This window comes from Panicum hallii, chromosome 3, assembly GCF_002211085.1.
Source record: "Panicum hallii strain FIL2 chromosome 3, PHallii_v3.1, whole genome shotgun sequence".
Lineage (NCBI taxonomy): Eukaryota > Viridiplantae > Streptophyta > Magnoliopsida > Poales > Poaceae > Panicum > Panicum hallii.
In genome coordinates, this window is record NC_038044.1 from 52,175,170 (window position 1) to 52,191,120 (window position 15,951).

Below are 15,951 nucleotides of genomic sequence, written 5' to 3' on the forward strand. Positions count from 1 at the left end.
GTGATGAGGACATCACTCCTTTGGATACAAACAACAATCCTCCACTGAATGTTCAAGGTCCAATCACTAGAGCTCGAGCACAACAATTGAATCTAGAGGTGAGCTCGTTCCTAAACGCCTCTTCATATGATTATGAGAATAGATTGCTACCGAATGATTATATTGTGATTAGGAACCATGGAGAAGGCCAAGGAATACTTGGAGAAGGGCTTGGAGGCGTGGAGGACCAGCAAGGACATACAAGTCAAGAGGGAGGCCCAAACCAACTGGCCTCGGGTCTGTTTTTGGGCTCCAGGAGCAGTCTGCGCTAAAATGGATGCCCAGGTCACATATGGACTCGGATTTGGGTGATCTTTACATGGATGGAAATCTAAGAAGATAACCTTTCAAATGGCGTTGGTCCCAGGCCCAAATTCATCAGGAGTCGACGGGAAAATATTCCACAAGTTGGTGTCCAGAATCTGTCTCAGTGTTGCGCCACTGTCTTTGGTCCTTTGGGCCGTGTATCTTGTCTTGGCCCACTAGGGTTGCGACCAGGGGGTCTTGGCCGCCCCAAACTCCTCTTATCCAGCCGCCACCCTCCTCCTCTAGGGTTGGGTTTTGCTTAGTTCATTTCTGTCAAGAACAGGACGCCGTTCTTCGGTTGTGGAACCCCACTCGTGAGTTGAATCGATTGCTTTCTGTGATTTGGTTGCTTCTCCATGCACTTGCTTGTGTTCTTCGATTCGCAGGCAAGAGTAAGCCTTCTTGGCAAGGTCAATCGAGCAGCAGCTAGGTTGATAACCAGAGGATTCGTGGTGCTAAGATTGCAGGGTTCATTTCTTTGGATTTGAAGCCGGATTGGTGTGTCTCGAATCTGCCCAAATCGATAGTTATCTGAACCTTTCGGAAGATCAGGAATCCAAGTCTTATCATGTGGTAATCAGAGCAAAGGTATACCGTCAGGTTCGCATCAATTCCCCCTAGTTCGAGTGTTCTTTTTTTCAACCTACAGTCCACACCATACTGTTTTTCCCCTTCCTAGAACCTTCCGCGCCATAGCCTCTGCATTTGTTAGTTTCAGAGTTCGTAGTGTTGAATTTGTGTCCTTGTCAAAGTCTTGTTGCTGGTTGGGGTCGTGTTAGAGTCCAGTTTATGTATTTTCCCCTCCTTTTGCATCAAACCCTAGCTGCCACCACAATTTTTTGTGCACGTTATTTCCTTTCTATCCTCCGATTCGGAGTGTATCTTAAAGCACAAATAAATTTGGTCTTTCACTTGCTGCAGCTCCAGTTTTCTATGTTACTTCTTGTGTGCTCCTGAATCAAGAAAAAAATATCCAAAAAAAGAAACAAAGAGAAAAAAGTAACAGCCCAAAAAAAAATTGAAAAAAAAGAGGGCAAAAGAGGAACAACATCTGCAGGAGCACATGGAGAAGGGCATAGTGAGCTGTGTTGGCATGTGATGTCTTGTGCTTTGTTTGTGGCCCTTTTTGATCAACATATTTGTTCTCTGCCTTGTTATCACAACTCTGGTACTTGGAACATTTTAGACCAGCAACAAGAACAACAACTTGGGACTATAATTCAGCATTGCTATCGGTTACTAACTTTTGTGCCACATATATATTTATCTCTGTGCCTTCCCAAGCTCCACATATTCCTTCAGATCGGTATAGAAAGAGGACCCTTGCAATCTTGGTGCCACCTCCTCACAAGCATCACGAACCAGCCGCCGATTGCACCAACTCTTGTTTTGTGATTGGTAAGAACTTTTGCAAGTGCTTGTGGAGGAGCTGCCATTTTGCATGATTGAGAGGCACCACTACAGCTTGTAGTCTTTTATTAGGGATAACCTTCACTGCCTGCTGCCGTGTTGTTGTTTGTAATGGCAGGGGATGAACAGGCAAACTCTCCCAAAGATTTCAATGAGTGTGTTAGTAGAGCTCAACTTCAAGCTGCCATGGAGGAATCCCAGAGAGGGATGAATGATGCAATCAAGAAGGCTGTCACCGATGCACTAATTGATCTCAAGCTTGGTAGCAGCATAGAGAGGTTGGATAGGCGGATATCTACTTTAACCGATAAGGTTACAGAGTTAGAAAACCGTCTACCAAATGAGGAAGATATGGGAGGAAACAACTCGAATGAAGATGCTATTTTTGATGAGGATGGAAACATAGATGCTGCAGCCACCCGAACAGCGATGCTACGACATCGTCTACGTGAGAACAGGAGAGGTATGGGAGGTCATCGACATCAAGGTCATGCCCAACATGCTCCCGATGATCCTTATGCTAAGGTAAAGTTCACAATTCCACCTTTTTCAGGCCATTATGATGCTGAGGGGTATCTTGATTGGGAGATGACAGTAGAGCAGAAATTTAGTGCCCACCTTGTTCCTGAAAGACATAGAGTTCGACAAGCCTCTAGTGAGTTTAAGGATTTTGCAATCATTTGGTGGAGTGGGTTAGCTGCAGAAAATGCTTTACCAACCACATGGGAACAACTTAAGATAGCTATGCGTGATCGTTTTGTTCCCCCTTCCTACCATAGAGACTTGCGTAAGAAATTGATGCGCCTAGAGCAAGGAGAGAAATCTGTCCAAGATTACTATGGGGAGCTCCAAAAGGGCATGATGCGTTGTGGTGTTGTGGAGGGGCCTGAGGATTCTATTTGTCGTTTTTATTCGGGTCTAAGGCGTGAGATTCAGGACATTGTTGATTATAAGGAATTTAACACTATCAACCAGTTGTTTCAGTTTGCTATGCTTGCAGAGAAGGAATTGCAGGGACGTGAGCAGCAAGGCAGGGGCAAGTCCACCACCTCCTACACGCCACGAACAACGACATCAACGGGGCTGAACAAGTCTGCAACTTTCCGGATGCCACCACCACCAGCTAGCAAGCGACCAGCAGCTTCGGGAGTTGCTGCAGTGCCCACACGGTCCTCCGATTTAGGTAAAAATTCTGCGCAGGTACCCGCAAAGAGTTCATCATCCATGGCATCAACGGGGCGCACCTCTGGCATCCAATGCCACCGTTGCCATGGGCTTGGCCATGTGCAGAAGGACTGCCCAAGTCAGCGAGCATACATTTCTACAGAGGATGGCTACATCAGCACCTCTGACATTGAAGATGAAGAAGAGAAAGAAAATGATGATGGTGAAGAAGAGATCCTTGGCGGAGAGGATACAGCGACCTATAGGAGCGCCATTGTTCAGCGGGTGCTCAACACACAAGTGCAACAGCCCGACCAGCTGCAACGCCACAATCTATTTCAGATTTTCTTCGTCATCAACAACCGACGTGTGCGAGTCATTATTGATGGAGATAGTTGCAATAATTTGGTAAGTTCTGAGTTGATCAAGAAGCTTGGCTTGACCACACGGCCACACCGACATCCATACCATATTCAGTGGCTAAATGATTCGGGAAAAGCTAAGGTAACACAAACTTGCAGAGTTTCTTTTTCCATTGGGTCATATTCAGATTCGGTTGATTGTGATGTGGTACCTATGCAAGCTTGTTCCCTTTTGTTGGGTAGGCCTTGGGAACATGATAATGATGCCACACACCATGGTAGAAGTAACAAATACACCTTTGTGCATAAAGGAAAGAAATATACTTTGCTACCTTTGACCCCTGCTGAAATTGTACAAGCTGAGAAAGAGCGAGCTGCTAGTTTGAATGACACAAAATCTGAAAATCAACAAGTAGCAAAATCTGATTTTCCACATAAAAGGGATAAACCTGCACCTAATTCTAAGAACGAGGGCATTAAATTGAAGGGTGGAGTTATGCTTGCAACAAAATGTGACATTGCTGAAATTTCTGTAGATGATGTTTGCTATGCCTTCCTTTGCAAACAAGCTTTGTTTTCACTTGATGATATCTCTAGCTCGATACCTCCTACTGTCACTAACCTTTTGCAGGAGTACGAGGATGTTTTTCCAGCTGAGGTACCACCGGGGCTGCCACCTGTGAGAGGAATAGAACATCAAATCGACTTGATTCCGGGGGCAACTTTGCCCAACCGAGCAGCCTACCGAACCAACCCCGAGGAGACTAAGGAAATTCAGCGACAAGTCCAAGAACTTTTGGACCATGGGTATGTACGTGAGAGCCTTAGTCCTTGTGCTGTTCCTGTGCTTTTAGTTCCAAAGAAAGATGGTACTTGGCGTATGTGTGTTGATTGTAGAGCTATCAATAATATTACAATTCGGTACCGTCATCCTATTCCTAGGCTTGATGACATGCTTGATGAGTTGTGCGGTTCTATAATTTTCACAAAGATTGATTTGCGAAGTGGCTACCACCAGATTAGAATGAAACTTGGAGATGAATGGAAAATAGCTTTTAAAACCAAATTTGGGTTGTATGAGTGGTTAGTAATGCCTTTCGGTTTGACTAATGCACCTAGCACTTTCATGCGCTTAATGAATGAGGTTTTGAGGGCTTTCATTGGACGATTTGTGGTAGTTTACTTTGATGATATCTTGATTTATAGCAAGTCTTTGGATGAACACATGGATCACCTACGTGCTGTTTTTAACGCTTTACGTGATGCTTGTTTGTTTGGTAACCTTGAGAAGTGCATCTTTTGCACGGATCGAGTTTCTTTCCTTGGCTATGTTGTTACTCCACAGGGAATTGAGGTGGATGAGTCAAAAATTGAAGCAATCAAGAGTTGGCCGGTTCCCCAAACCATCACGCAGGTGAGGAGTTTTCTTGGTCTTGCAGGATTCTACCGCCGTTTCGTCAAAGATTTCAGCACCATTGCAGCCCCCTTGCATGAGTTGACAAAGAAAGGGGTGGTGTTCCATTGGGGAAAGGCACATGATGAGTCCTTTGATGCTTTGAAGGGCAAGCTTACACACGCACCATTGCTGCAACTTCCGAACTTTGGTAAGACTTTTGAGCTTGAATGTGATGCTAGCGGAGTTGGCATTGGGGCTGTTTTAATGCAGGATGGTAAACCCGTTGCATACTTTAGTGAAAAACTGCATGGTCCCATTTTAAATTACTCCACGTATGATAAGGAATTGTATGCTCTTGTACGTTCTTTAGAAACGTGGCGTCATTATTTGTGGCCTAAGGAGTTTGTTATCCATTCCGATCATGAATCACTTAAGTATCTTCGCTCTCAAAATAATCTGAACCGTCGACATGCAAAGTGGAAAGAGCTGATTGAATCTTTCCCTTATGTTATCAAACACAAGAAAGGGAAGGATAATGTGATTGCGGATGCCTTGTCTAGGCGATATACCCTGTTGTCCCAACTTGATTGTCGTCTTTTTGGACTTGAATCGATAAAAGAACAATATGCACTTGATCCTGATTTTAAAGATGTGTTGCTGAATTGTAGAGAGGGACGTACATGGAATAAGTTTGTGATCAATGATGGGCTATTGTTTAGAGCTAACCGCCTATGCATTCCAGTTGGTTCCGTTCGTCACTTGTTGTTACAGGAAGCGCATGGAGGAGGGCTGATGGGACATTTCGGTGCTAAGAAGACGGAGGATGTTTTAGCCTCACATTTCTTTTGGCCAAAGATGAGAAGAGATATTGAGCGATTCGTGGCGCGCTGCACCACATGTCAAAAAGCTAAGTCACGCTTGAATCCGCATGGTTTATACATTCCTCTTCCCGTTCCTTCTATTCCTTGGACAGACATTTCAATGGACTTTGTTTTGGGATTGCCTCGAACTAAGAGGGGGAGGGATAGCATCTTTGTGGTGGTGGATCGTTTTTCTAAGATGGCACACTTCATACCATGTCATAAGAGTGATGATGCTGTTCATATTGCTGACCTCTTTTTCAAAGAGATTGTTCGTTTGCATGGTATGCCTTCAACTATTGTTTCAGATCGTGATGCTAAATTCTTGAGTCACTTTTGGCGCACTCTGTGGAACAAGTTGGGAACAAAGCTGCTGTTCTCTACAACATGTCACCCACAAACCGATGGACAAACAGAGGTGGTGAACCGCACCTTGGGCACCATGTTGAGGGCTGTTTTGAAGAAAAATTTGAAGGTGTGGGAAGAATGTTTGCCTCATGTGGAGTTTGCATACAATCGGGCAACACATTCCACCACCAAGGTAAGTCCTTTTCAGGTAGTGTATGGTTTCAACCCCCTTGCTCCAATTGGTATATTGCCTTTACCTGCTAGAGAGAGAATTCATAGTGATGCCAAGAAACGTGCTGAATTTATTTTGCAAATGCATGAGACAACTAAGCACAACATTGAGAAGATGAACGAAAAGTATAGAATTACTGGTAGTAAAGGTAAACAAGAAATTAAACTTCAACCAGGAGATTTAGTTTGGTTACACCTTAGAAAGGATAGATTTCCATAATTGAGAAAGTCTAAGTTGATGCCCAGGGCTGACGGTCCTTTCAAAATAATTGAGAAAATAAATGACAATGCATATAAGCTTGAGTTGCCTCCCGAGTTTGGGGTTAGTCCCACCTTTAACATTTCAGATTTAAAGCCATACTTGGGAGAAGAAGATGAGTTTGAGTCGAGGAAGACTCCAATTCAAGAGGGGGAGGATGATGAGGACATCACTCCTTTGGATACAAACAACAATCCTCCACTGAATGTTCAAGGTCCAATCACTAGAGCTCGAGCACAACAATTGAATCTAGAGGTGAGCTCGTTCCTAAACGCCTCTTCATATGATTATGAGAATAGATTGCTACCGAATGATTATATTGTGATTAGGAACCATGGAGAAGGCCAAGGAATACTTGGAGAAGGGCTTGGAGGCGTGGAGGACCAGCAAGGACATACAAGTCAAGAGGGAGGCCCAAACCAACTGGCCTCGGGTCTGTTTTTGGGCTCCAGGAGCAGTCTGCGCTAAAATGGACGCCCAGGTCACATATGGACTCGGATTTGGGTGATCTTTACATGGATGGAAAGCTAAGAAGATAACCTTTCAAATGGCTTTGGTCCCAGGCCCAAATTCATCAGGAGTCGACGGGAAAATATTCCACAAGTTGGTGTCCAGAATCTGTCTCAGTGTTGCGCCACTGTCTTTGGTCCTTTGGGCCGTGTATCTTGTCTTGGCCCACTAGGGTTGCGACCAGGGGGTCTTGGCCGCCCCAAACTCCTCTTATCCAGCCGCCACCCCCCTCCTCTAGGGTTGGGTTTTGCTTAGTTCATTTCTGTCAAGAACAGGACGCCGTTCTTCGGTTGTGGAACCCCACTCGTGAGTTGAATCGATTGCTTTCTGTGATTTGGTTGCTTCTCCGTGCACTTGCTTGTGTTCTTCGATTCGCAGGCAAGAGTAAGCCTTCTTGGCAAGGTCAATCGAGCAGCAGCTAGGTTGATAACCAGAGGATTCGTGGTGCTAAGATTGCAGGGTTCATTTCTTTGGATTTGAAGCCGGATTGGTGTGTCTCGAATCTGCCCAAATCGATAGTTATCTGAACCTTTCGGAAGATCGGGAATCCAAGTCTTATCAGCGGGGGAGAAAAAGAAAGGAGAGAAGGGAGGGAGAGAAGGAAATGGGCCGGACCAAAAGAGAATGAGAGGAAGGAAAAGAAATGCATTCAAATTCAAATGCATTTGAATATGAATATGAAATTTAAATGGAAGACAAGCAATGAAACAATGCAATACGGCATAAAATGCACAAGATCTATATTTCCTTATATTTCTTTTTGTGGTTAAGTAAATTAATGTTAACTCATGGTAAATATTCTAAAACTAGAAGAATTTGAATAAAAATTTTATGGATCCTGAAGATATTCTAGCAAAATTTATTTAGATTTATAATTTGAAAAATAGGATGTTACATGCAATCAATTGGTCTACACAGCATCGCCTCTGGTGATCGCCTTGGCGTTGACAAAGAACAGAGAAAGCGAGACGGGTTTTTTATTTTTATTTTTCTTGGTTGTTTCTTACTACTTGGTCGATTTGGAAGAGGAGTGTTAAGTGTAACGGACACGTCATCAACGACTCTTCCGTGGGTGCAGGTCAGGAATAGGCGGTTGTCGGATTTGCTTTAAGGGATAATGGTTTTTTCTTTTCTTTTCAAGGATCATCTTTGCTTGCTTTGAGTCGGCACTGCCAAGCTTGTATAAGTATCCTAGTTTTACAGTTCCCGGGGCAACTTTTGGTCGCTATACGAGCTTCTCCTGTCGATGCAACGCAACACGCTATTCTTCCCCAATTCCCATTCCATGCGTGTGGGACCACCCCTCCATACCAAATCTTGTCACCCGTCCGTCTCCCGTCTCATCTCACTTCTCGCGCTCGAGAGTTTCGGAGGACGGCAGCACAGACCATTTCGAAGCAACACTCGCGTAATCGCGTTCCAATTTGAACAGCCTAGGCATCCGGCTTTTGCAGAGATTCCTGCTGAAGATTCAAACATGAACGGGTTTTACAAGGAAACCAAAGTGAGCGAATTGACACCTTCTTCACCCATCAAGATTCGGGTAGGAGGAAGGCATTAGACTTCACCAATGTCAGCACGCCCAGCAGCTTCTATTACAGCAAGCACGGTACTCTGCTTTCTAGAGGATCTCGGAACGGACCCGTTGCTTTCCTATCCAACCGTCAGATGTTCCATCTCCTGTCTCACAGATGATGCCCCATTAGGCTTGCTGGGCCGGCCCAACATCAGGGACGACGCGTACGTATATCTGCTAGTGGGGAACTGTAAGTTTCCTGGCGCGAATAATCGCCGCTTTGGCGCCGGACTCACATTTTTGGCGCGAGCAGCGAACGTCGTGCGCGCGGCGATCGCGGATCGATGAAGGCCGTGCGTCAGGCTCAGGTTTCTGCTTGTGCTCTCCATCCATCTGCAAACTGGTGCCAAAATATATTTGGATTGTGCTTGAACTGCTCCCGTGTCCATCTCTTTAGCTAGTACCCTGCATACTGTGCTTGTTCTATTCTAATTGTTTTTCGTCCTTCCCTTGTTGAATTGTGCTCGAACTGATCGATTGAATAAAGACTGGTATAGAAGCTTGAAGGAAACATCAACTCGCTTGCATCAAAATTAAATCTGCATACCGAAGATGGAACAAAATAGGTGCGTAATGCCATGGTTGTTTCTTTTTATTTATTTGCATAGGGTATAGATTTGAGTCGTTCAATTCGCTGCCTAATATCATGCCATCTTTATTCTTTTTTCATGTAGGGAAGGCTTGATTTCTAGTCTTTTACCTCAAGTTGGCATGGAGTTCAATACTATAGATGAGGCCTGGATGTTTTGGATTAGCTATGGGGGTCAAAAAGGCTTTGAGGTGAGAAAAATGTACACAAACAAAAGAAAGTCAGATGGGAAAGTTAGGTCCTGCAGATATGTTTGTGCAAATGAGGGGCATAGAAAGAAAGATAAAAGGGATCATCTAACAAAGTGTCCAAGAGCTGAAACTAGAACTGATTGTCAGGTTCGCATGGGTCTTATAATGGATCGGGAGAAAGAAACTTATAAAGTTGCTGATTTGATTTTGGAACATAATCACATGCTTCAGTTGCCACAAACCTCGCACTTGATGGTGTCTCAAAGAAAAATTTTAGAGTTACAAGGTTTTGAAATTGAAACAGCTGACGATGCAGGAATTGGGCCCAAAGCAGCACATGAGTTAGCGTGTGTGCAAGTTGGTGGTTCATCCAATCTCAGTTATACTCTTCGTGATCACAAGAATTATTTACGGGCCAAGCGCCAGCGAGAGATGGCGTATGATCAAGCAGGAAGCATGCTTATGTATTTTCAAGATAAAATTACTGAGAACCCTTCATTTCAATATGCATTGCAGATGGACATAGAAGAACAAATAGCAAATATATTTTGGGTTGATGCTAAAATGCTCACTGACTATACATATTTTGGTGACGTTGTCAGTTTTGACACTACTTTTGGAACAAACAAGGAAAGTAGACCTTTTGGTGTATTTGTTGGGTTCAATCAGTTTAGAGAAACAGTGGTTTTTTGGTGCCGTTCTCTTATATGATGAGACATTTGAGTCCTTCAAGTGGTTATTTGAGACTTTCCTCAAAGCACATAATGGCAAGCAACCAAAAACAATTTATACTGACCAAGATTTTGCAATGGGAAAAGCAGTTAAGGAAGTGTTTTTAGAAGCATGGCATGGCTTGTGTACTTTTCACATTATGCAAAATGCTGTCAAACATCTAGCTGAACCCGAAGATGAAGATGAAGGCAGCAAGAAAAAAGGCAGCAAGAAAGACCCCAAACATGTAGATGACGAAGGCAGTGAGGAAGAACTAAGTATTCTCTCCGACTTTAGTGCATGTATGTATGAGTATGAGGATGAGGCTACATTTGAACATGCATTTCAGCTCATGAGGACAAAGGCGAGCAAGCAAACTTGGTTGGATAGTATATACAAGGTGAGAGAGAAATGGGCTGAATGCTATATGCAGGATGTTTTCACATTGGGGATGAGAAGTACGCAATTGAGTGAGAGTCTGAATAGTGAGCTGAAGAGACATTTCAAATCTGACTTCGATATCATTAGATTTCTTAAGCATTTCGAAAGGGTGGTGGCAGATAAAAGAAAAAAAGAGTTGGATGCTGAATTTGAATCAAGGAGAAAATAGCCTAGAATAAAAATGAAGACACTTATGCTACTCCAAGCAAGCAAGCTTTACACACCAATTATATTTGAAGCTTTTCAAGGTGAATATGAAAGGTCACTGATAGCATGCACCACAACATTGGAAGGCAATAATGAATATCTTGTAGCAATTGGGAGCCTTGATGAAAATTTTACTTGCTTTGAGAAGGAGTACAAAGTTACCGGTGATCCTTTAAAGCAAACCAGTACATGCAGTCGTGGGCAGTTCAATAGATTTGGAATATTGTGTGGCCATGCTCTAAAACTCCTTGATTTGATGAATATCAAATCACTCCCTGCACAATACCTGCACAATATGTATTGAAGCGATGGACACGTGAGGCACGTTGTGGAATCGTACAAGACAATGAAGGTCGAAACATAATAGAGAATACAAAATTAGATGATATGCTTCGTTACAAAGATATGACTCGCAGATTTCTCAATTTAGCACTCCGAGCAGCCAGCAATCCAGGTTGCACTTTGTTAGTAAACAACACCCTTGGTGTGCTTAGCAAGCGAGTTGAAGAAGAAATCAATGGCTGCACTGATAATGTGGAACCTGTCACTGTTCCAATAAATGTTGCTTCCCCAAGTGATTCGGTGAGCACTGCACGTCTAAAGAAAAAAGAGGTGCAAACAAAAACCTCGAAGCGCCAAAAAACATGGCTTGATAAGAAACGCAAATTTACAAAGAAGGGAAGTAAGAAAAAGGGACAAGGCTCAATGGTTTGTAGCAGCAGAAAAATATATCTCATTCTCTTTAATTGTATTTAGTGGAAAAAGGCTTAGTTGTATCTAATTTTTGTTCTCTTTTATTAGCAGGAACAAGAAAATATAAAAGTGCCATCTGTTGATGGTGTACCAGTACAAAATATTTTCACTAGTACATCTCTACCCAAGGAAGGGATGTCTGAAGCATACATGACCATCAATACATTCTCTCAACTATTAACGGTATCTGCACAGAGTTCACTTTGATTTCTTTTATTTTCCAGTGATCAATCTACTGATGACACACAGAGTTCACTTTTCTTTTGTTTTCTTTTCCAGGGACCATTCACCAATGATCTTGATGCTGAATTTGAGAGCTTCAGAGAATAGATGCTGAATTCTAGTAATATTTCGAAGTAATACACTTTTTCTCTCAATCATAGATGGCCCATTATGTTGAATTATTGTTTTTCTAATTCTCAGGGAGCAATCACAGATGCTGTTTTGGATGATTTCTAGTATTATAGATTATATCCCATATGCACTCAAGAGAATGGCTCGACAGCGTCCTTGGCCATCATGTTCTGGTAGTTTTGGTTTTCTAGTTCTGTGTAATCAGCCATATGAAAATTGCAGACTTGCAGTAATATGCATTCTTTTGTGCAGCCATATGAGTTTGCAGGCGGAGCTGGAGAAACGTGCTGCCACATCGGCGAGCCGGAGGAGGAGCGGCGCGTCATGGCCACGAGGCTGCAGCGCCTCCTGCGGAGGATGGCCGACGATAGGCGCCGGACGCTGGAGGCCGCTGCCACCCTCAGGGAGGAGCACCGGCACCGCCTCCTGCCGGAGCCCGCCGACGCCAAGCTGGAGCGTGAGCTCGGCAACACCCGCCAGTCTTCGTCGAGGTGGAGCTGCTGCGCCGCTGCGGATGCGGTAGGAGATGGAGAAGGAGCGCCAGATGCTGCAGATGGTCGAGGTCTCCGACGCTGAGGTGAGGAACGCCACCGGATCAGGGAGGCGAGGGTAGCTCCGGCGAGGAACTCCAAGCGTCGCGGCGGCGGCCTGTTACGAAGGGGAACGGCGACGCGAGGAGCCACGGAAAGGAGTCGCTGGCTGAGCTGATATGGGCCGAGAACAGGCCTGTGAGATTGGAGTTGGCTGGACTGACGGTTGGATAGGAAAGTAAGGGGTCAGATGCTAACCGGTGGGGTGGTTTTTGCCGACTTTATAGGATCTCGTTCCGCTTTCTAGCTGTCCGGCAATTCGGCAGACGACCAAAGATGCCACGCCGACGCGCAAAGCAAAAGCTAAACCCTAAACTAAAAACAACTCCGTGTGGTGATAAAAAATATTTACCCCTAGTAACTGTAGTAAGTCTGTAACCAACAAATTAGCGCACGGCAAGAACAGGATGCGAGGAGGAAAAAAGAGAGAGAAGAAATTGGGGGGAATATAGAACAGGGTCGCGCGCGGCAGAGAATCGAGCAGTGGTCAGGAGCCGCCGCCATCGTCGCGGCGGCCGAGGAGGAGCGCGGCGAAGCTGGCGGCGGCGCAGAGCGCGGCGACGGCGTTGCCCTCGCGCAGCAGCACGCGGAGCGCGAGCCCCGCGATGTCCCGCGTGGCGCGGCGGCCCTCCGCGACGAGCGACCGCCGGGGCCGCCCCGCGAACGCCAGCAGCACCAGCACGGTGATCCACGTCACCAGCATGGCGGGCGCCGCCACGGCCAGCGCGGCGCCCATGGACAGGAGGCCGAACACGGCGCCGTACATCACGGACGCGTACAGCGCCGCGGGCCACGCCGGGGGCGGCGGCGACGCGGAGGCGGAAGAAGAGGAGGCCGAGGCGGAGTCGTAGTACCAGGCGCGGACGGAGGCCAGCAGGCTCCAGGACGAGCAGAGCAGCGCGGCGTACACGGCCAGGAAGAGCGCCACCCAGGTCCGCCGCCGGCTCAGCGCCCGCAGCAGGAGGGAGGTCCAGGGGGGCCACGCCGCCTCCTGATCCGCCATGGACGGGACGCGGAGATCCAATCCTGAGGCAGAGATACTTGCTCCCGCCGCCGCCGGCGACTCCTGCCTGTGCCTGGGCTTGGAGGGTTCGGCTCGGCAGCAGCGGCAGCAGGTGGGTGGAGGGAGCTTGCTTTGCTTGGCTGGTTGGTGAAGGGAGCAGCAGCAGCTGGGGAGGCGGAGCTTTGCTTGGCTCGGTGGCGATTCTGGGATTGGCGATTTGCTGGCTGCCCTGCGCTCTTCACTTTCCCTTGCGATTTCTTGGCATTTCATTTGCCCCCGCCCCCCCTTTGTCCGCACCGCGGCCACTGTACAGACAAGACCGCCGGTCGTCGCCGACAGAGGCCTTTCTTCCCTCTCTTCCCGTTTTTTTTTTCTTCCTTTCTTTCCCTCCTCTCTTGGCCCATTACATTAGCTGATGTGTTAGCCCACGGACAAAGTTCGCCACGCCCACTTGCTTTGTTGGTCCACGTATGGAGTTCTTCCTTCTTTCGTTGGCCCACGTAGGCTCTGGATAATGATAAATCGACACCCATGCTTTCTTGTTTCTTTCCTCTCCTTTTCTGTTCATTTTTATGGCTTTATATACTTGGTTGGTTGATGCAAAATTTGTAAACAGCAATGCTCACTCGAAAAGAAAGACATGGGGATACCCACTGCACGGTCATCGACCATCTTAAACAGGAGCTATGCACAAAACAAAGATTGGAGCTTAGTTGGCACAAAATGGAGCGGAGATCAGCACGAAACAACGAATGGAATGTAACACATACCCAAAAAAAAATCCTTGCGTTCATGTGCAAGACATGGAGCGGAGTGTTTTTTTTTTGTCACGATCAACTAAGATGTCAAAAACAATCGAGAGAATAGCTCGAAATGTTCATCTCCTTTCTTCTTTTCTTTAGTGTATATCATTAGTCTCCCATGCATCAGTAATCACCATGCTCTGGAGTGTCCACCTGACCATCACAAATCACTTCACCGTAAACAACAATCAAGGCAAATCGCGCTGTGATTATACATCGCTCGCGCGACAAATGCACGAGCCATCACCCGAAGCGAAATGAATCCGGCACAAACGGCCTAACAACTTCATTCTTCCTCCTTGAGCTCACGGTGCTCGCCGACCTCCTCGCCGCGGTTAGGGTTGGGGGCTTTGGGGTCGGGGTTTGGGGGCTTCATGATCGGGTCAAGGGGTTTCGTCGGTGATGTTCCCGGCTGTGGAGGGAGGGCTCCTGGGTGGTAGCGGATGGGCGATGGCGACAGGTTGTGGGCGCCGGCCATAGGTGGCGGAGGACATACGGTGGGTGGGGTAGGCGGCGGGGAAGTATGGCAAGCTTCACCGGTGGTGGAGAAGGCAATGAAGCTTGGTGGCAGTAGATTTGGCGGCGGAAGCCGCCGGAGACAAGAAGGACGGCAGCACAGGGGCGGAGGAGAGGCGCTAGAGCAAGCAGAGAAGACGTGGAAGGGAGGGAGGAAGATGACGGTCGGGAGGAAGACAATGACGCTGCTTGGACCGTCGTGTTGGGCCGTCCTGCGAGCGATGATTTTTTTTTTATGATCGCTTTAAGTGATGTATAGTTTGGCCCGGCAAATCGTGTTTCAGCTACAACAGGTAACTTGGGTTGAACATCAACGGCCTCATGCATGGTTTATCATATTTTTTTATCATATTAGCGTCCCTAGCTCCAATGCACCCCATCAAAGACTGCCACATGCTCTTCAGTTCGTGGCAGTTTCGCGGCACAGATGTTCTTCAATGCAAGATTAAGAGTGTGAAAACAAAAGGAGGAATCCGATCATACTTTTGCCGAACAATGAGGCCGGCACCCTTTTTTGGCAATGAAGTTAACGACTGGCCTTCTCTATTCATGAGTCCACCCATCAGACCAGATGGCAACTACTCCCTTTTCAGGGGGAACACTCTTTGAAGTCTTAACTGGTCCAGCAAGCCCTCAACATGTACCATTTCCTGCTTAAGCAAAACCGTTCTCATCTTTGTTAAAACTAGGTGGAACATAAACCACCAAGATTGCGGTTTGCGGCAAACTCGAAGGATTCTCCATAATATGGATTTCTTGCAATATTGAAAGAGATAGAAATGGTTAGACTTAGTTGTTCAATTGTGAATTACTCAGTTCAAGATTGCAAACCTCCAAAGTAGCAGTGTCTTGCAATTAAGCATCCGATTTGTGGGGAGTTTCCATGTCAAATACTTTCTCAATTACTGAACATCGCAGCCGCTTCTTCATCGGAAAACCAGAGAGCTGCATCTGCATTGGTTGACACTGGCAATGGATTGCCTTTGATTTATCCTCACCTGCAGCCTTTGCAACTTCGGTTTTTTTTTTTGAGTTAGGAGGATCAACTTTGTAGTGGGCCTGTGAGGCCGATTTCTCGTGTTTGGGCTGTATCTAAACTGGCCCAGCCACGTCAGCATGGCAATTCCGCATCCGTTATTAGACCGTTGGGTTGGTTCCTTCTTTCCGAAAGCTCGCGGCTTTCTCCGACCTGGGCGGCCGCCCTCCTCTCCCCGCCCAGCCTTTTTTTGGCATCCGACTAGTCATCTCCTATAGCAATGAAATCTGGACGCGTCCCCTCCCGGATCCACCCAGAGGCCACCACGCCGGCCGCCGCGGCACCGACCACGAAAG

At 46.4% G+C, this 15,951-nt stretch overlaps 2 protein-coding genes across 2 annotated transcripts; one reads left to right on the plus strand and one right to left on the minus strand.

Annotated features, from left to right (window-relative positions):
• The first annotated feature begins 1,715 nt into the window (after positions 1-1,715).
• On the plus strand, positions 1,716-12,283 carry LOC112885459. Its single transcript, XM_025951077.1, has 4 exons — positions 1,716-1,743; positions 1,874-3,327; positions 11,405-11,536; positions 11,960-12,283. Exons 2-4 carry the CDS (start codon positions 1,942-1,944, stop codon positions 12,281-12,283), a joined length of 1,842 nt encoding a protein of 613 aa, XP_025806862.1. The 5' UTR covers positions 1,716-1,743; positions 1,874-1,941.
• A 330-nt stretch (positions 12,284-12,613) lies between these two features.
• LOC112884106 lies at positions 12,614-13,830 on the minus strand. Its single transcript, XM_025949435.1, has one exon. It carries the CDS (start codon positions 13,568-13,570, stop codon positions 12,785-12,787), a length of 786 nt encoding a protein of 261 aa, XP_025805220.1. The 5' UTR covers positions 13,571-13,830; the 3' UTR covers positions 12,614-12,784.
• Between the last annotated feature and the right edge of the window lie 2,121 nt (positions 13,831-15,951).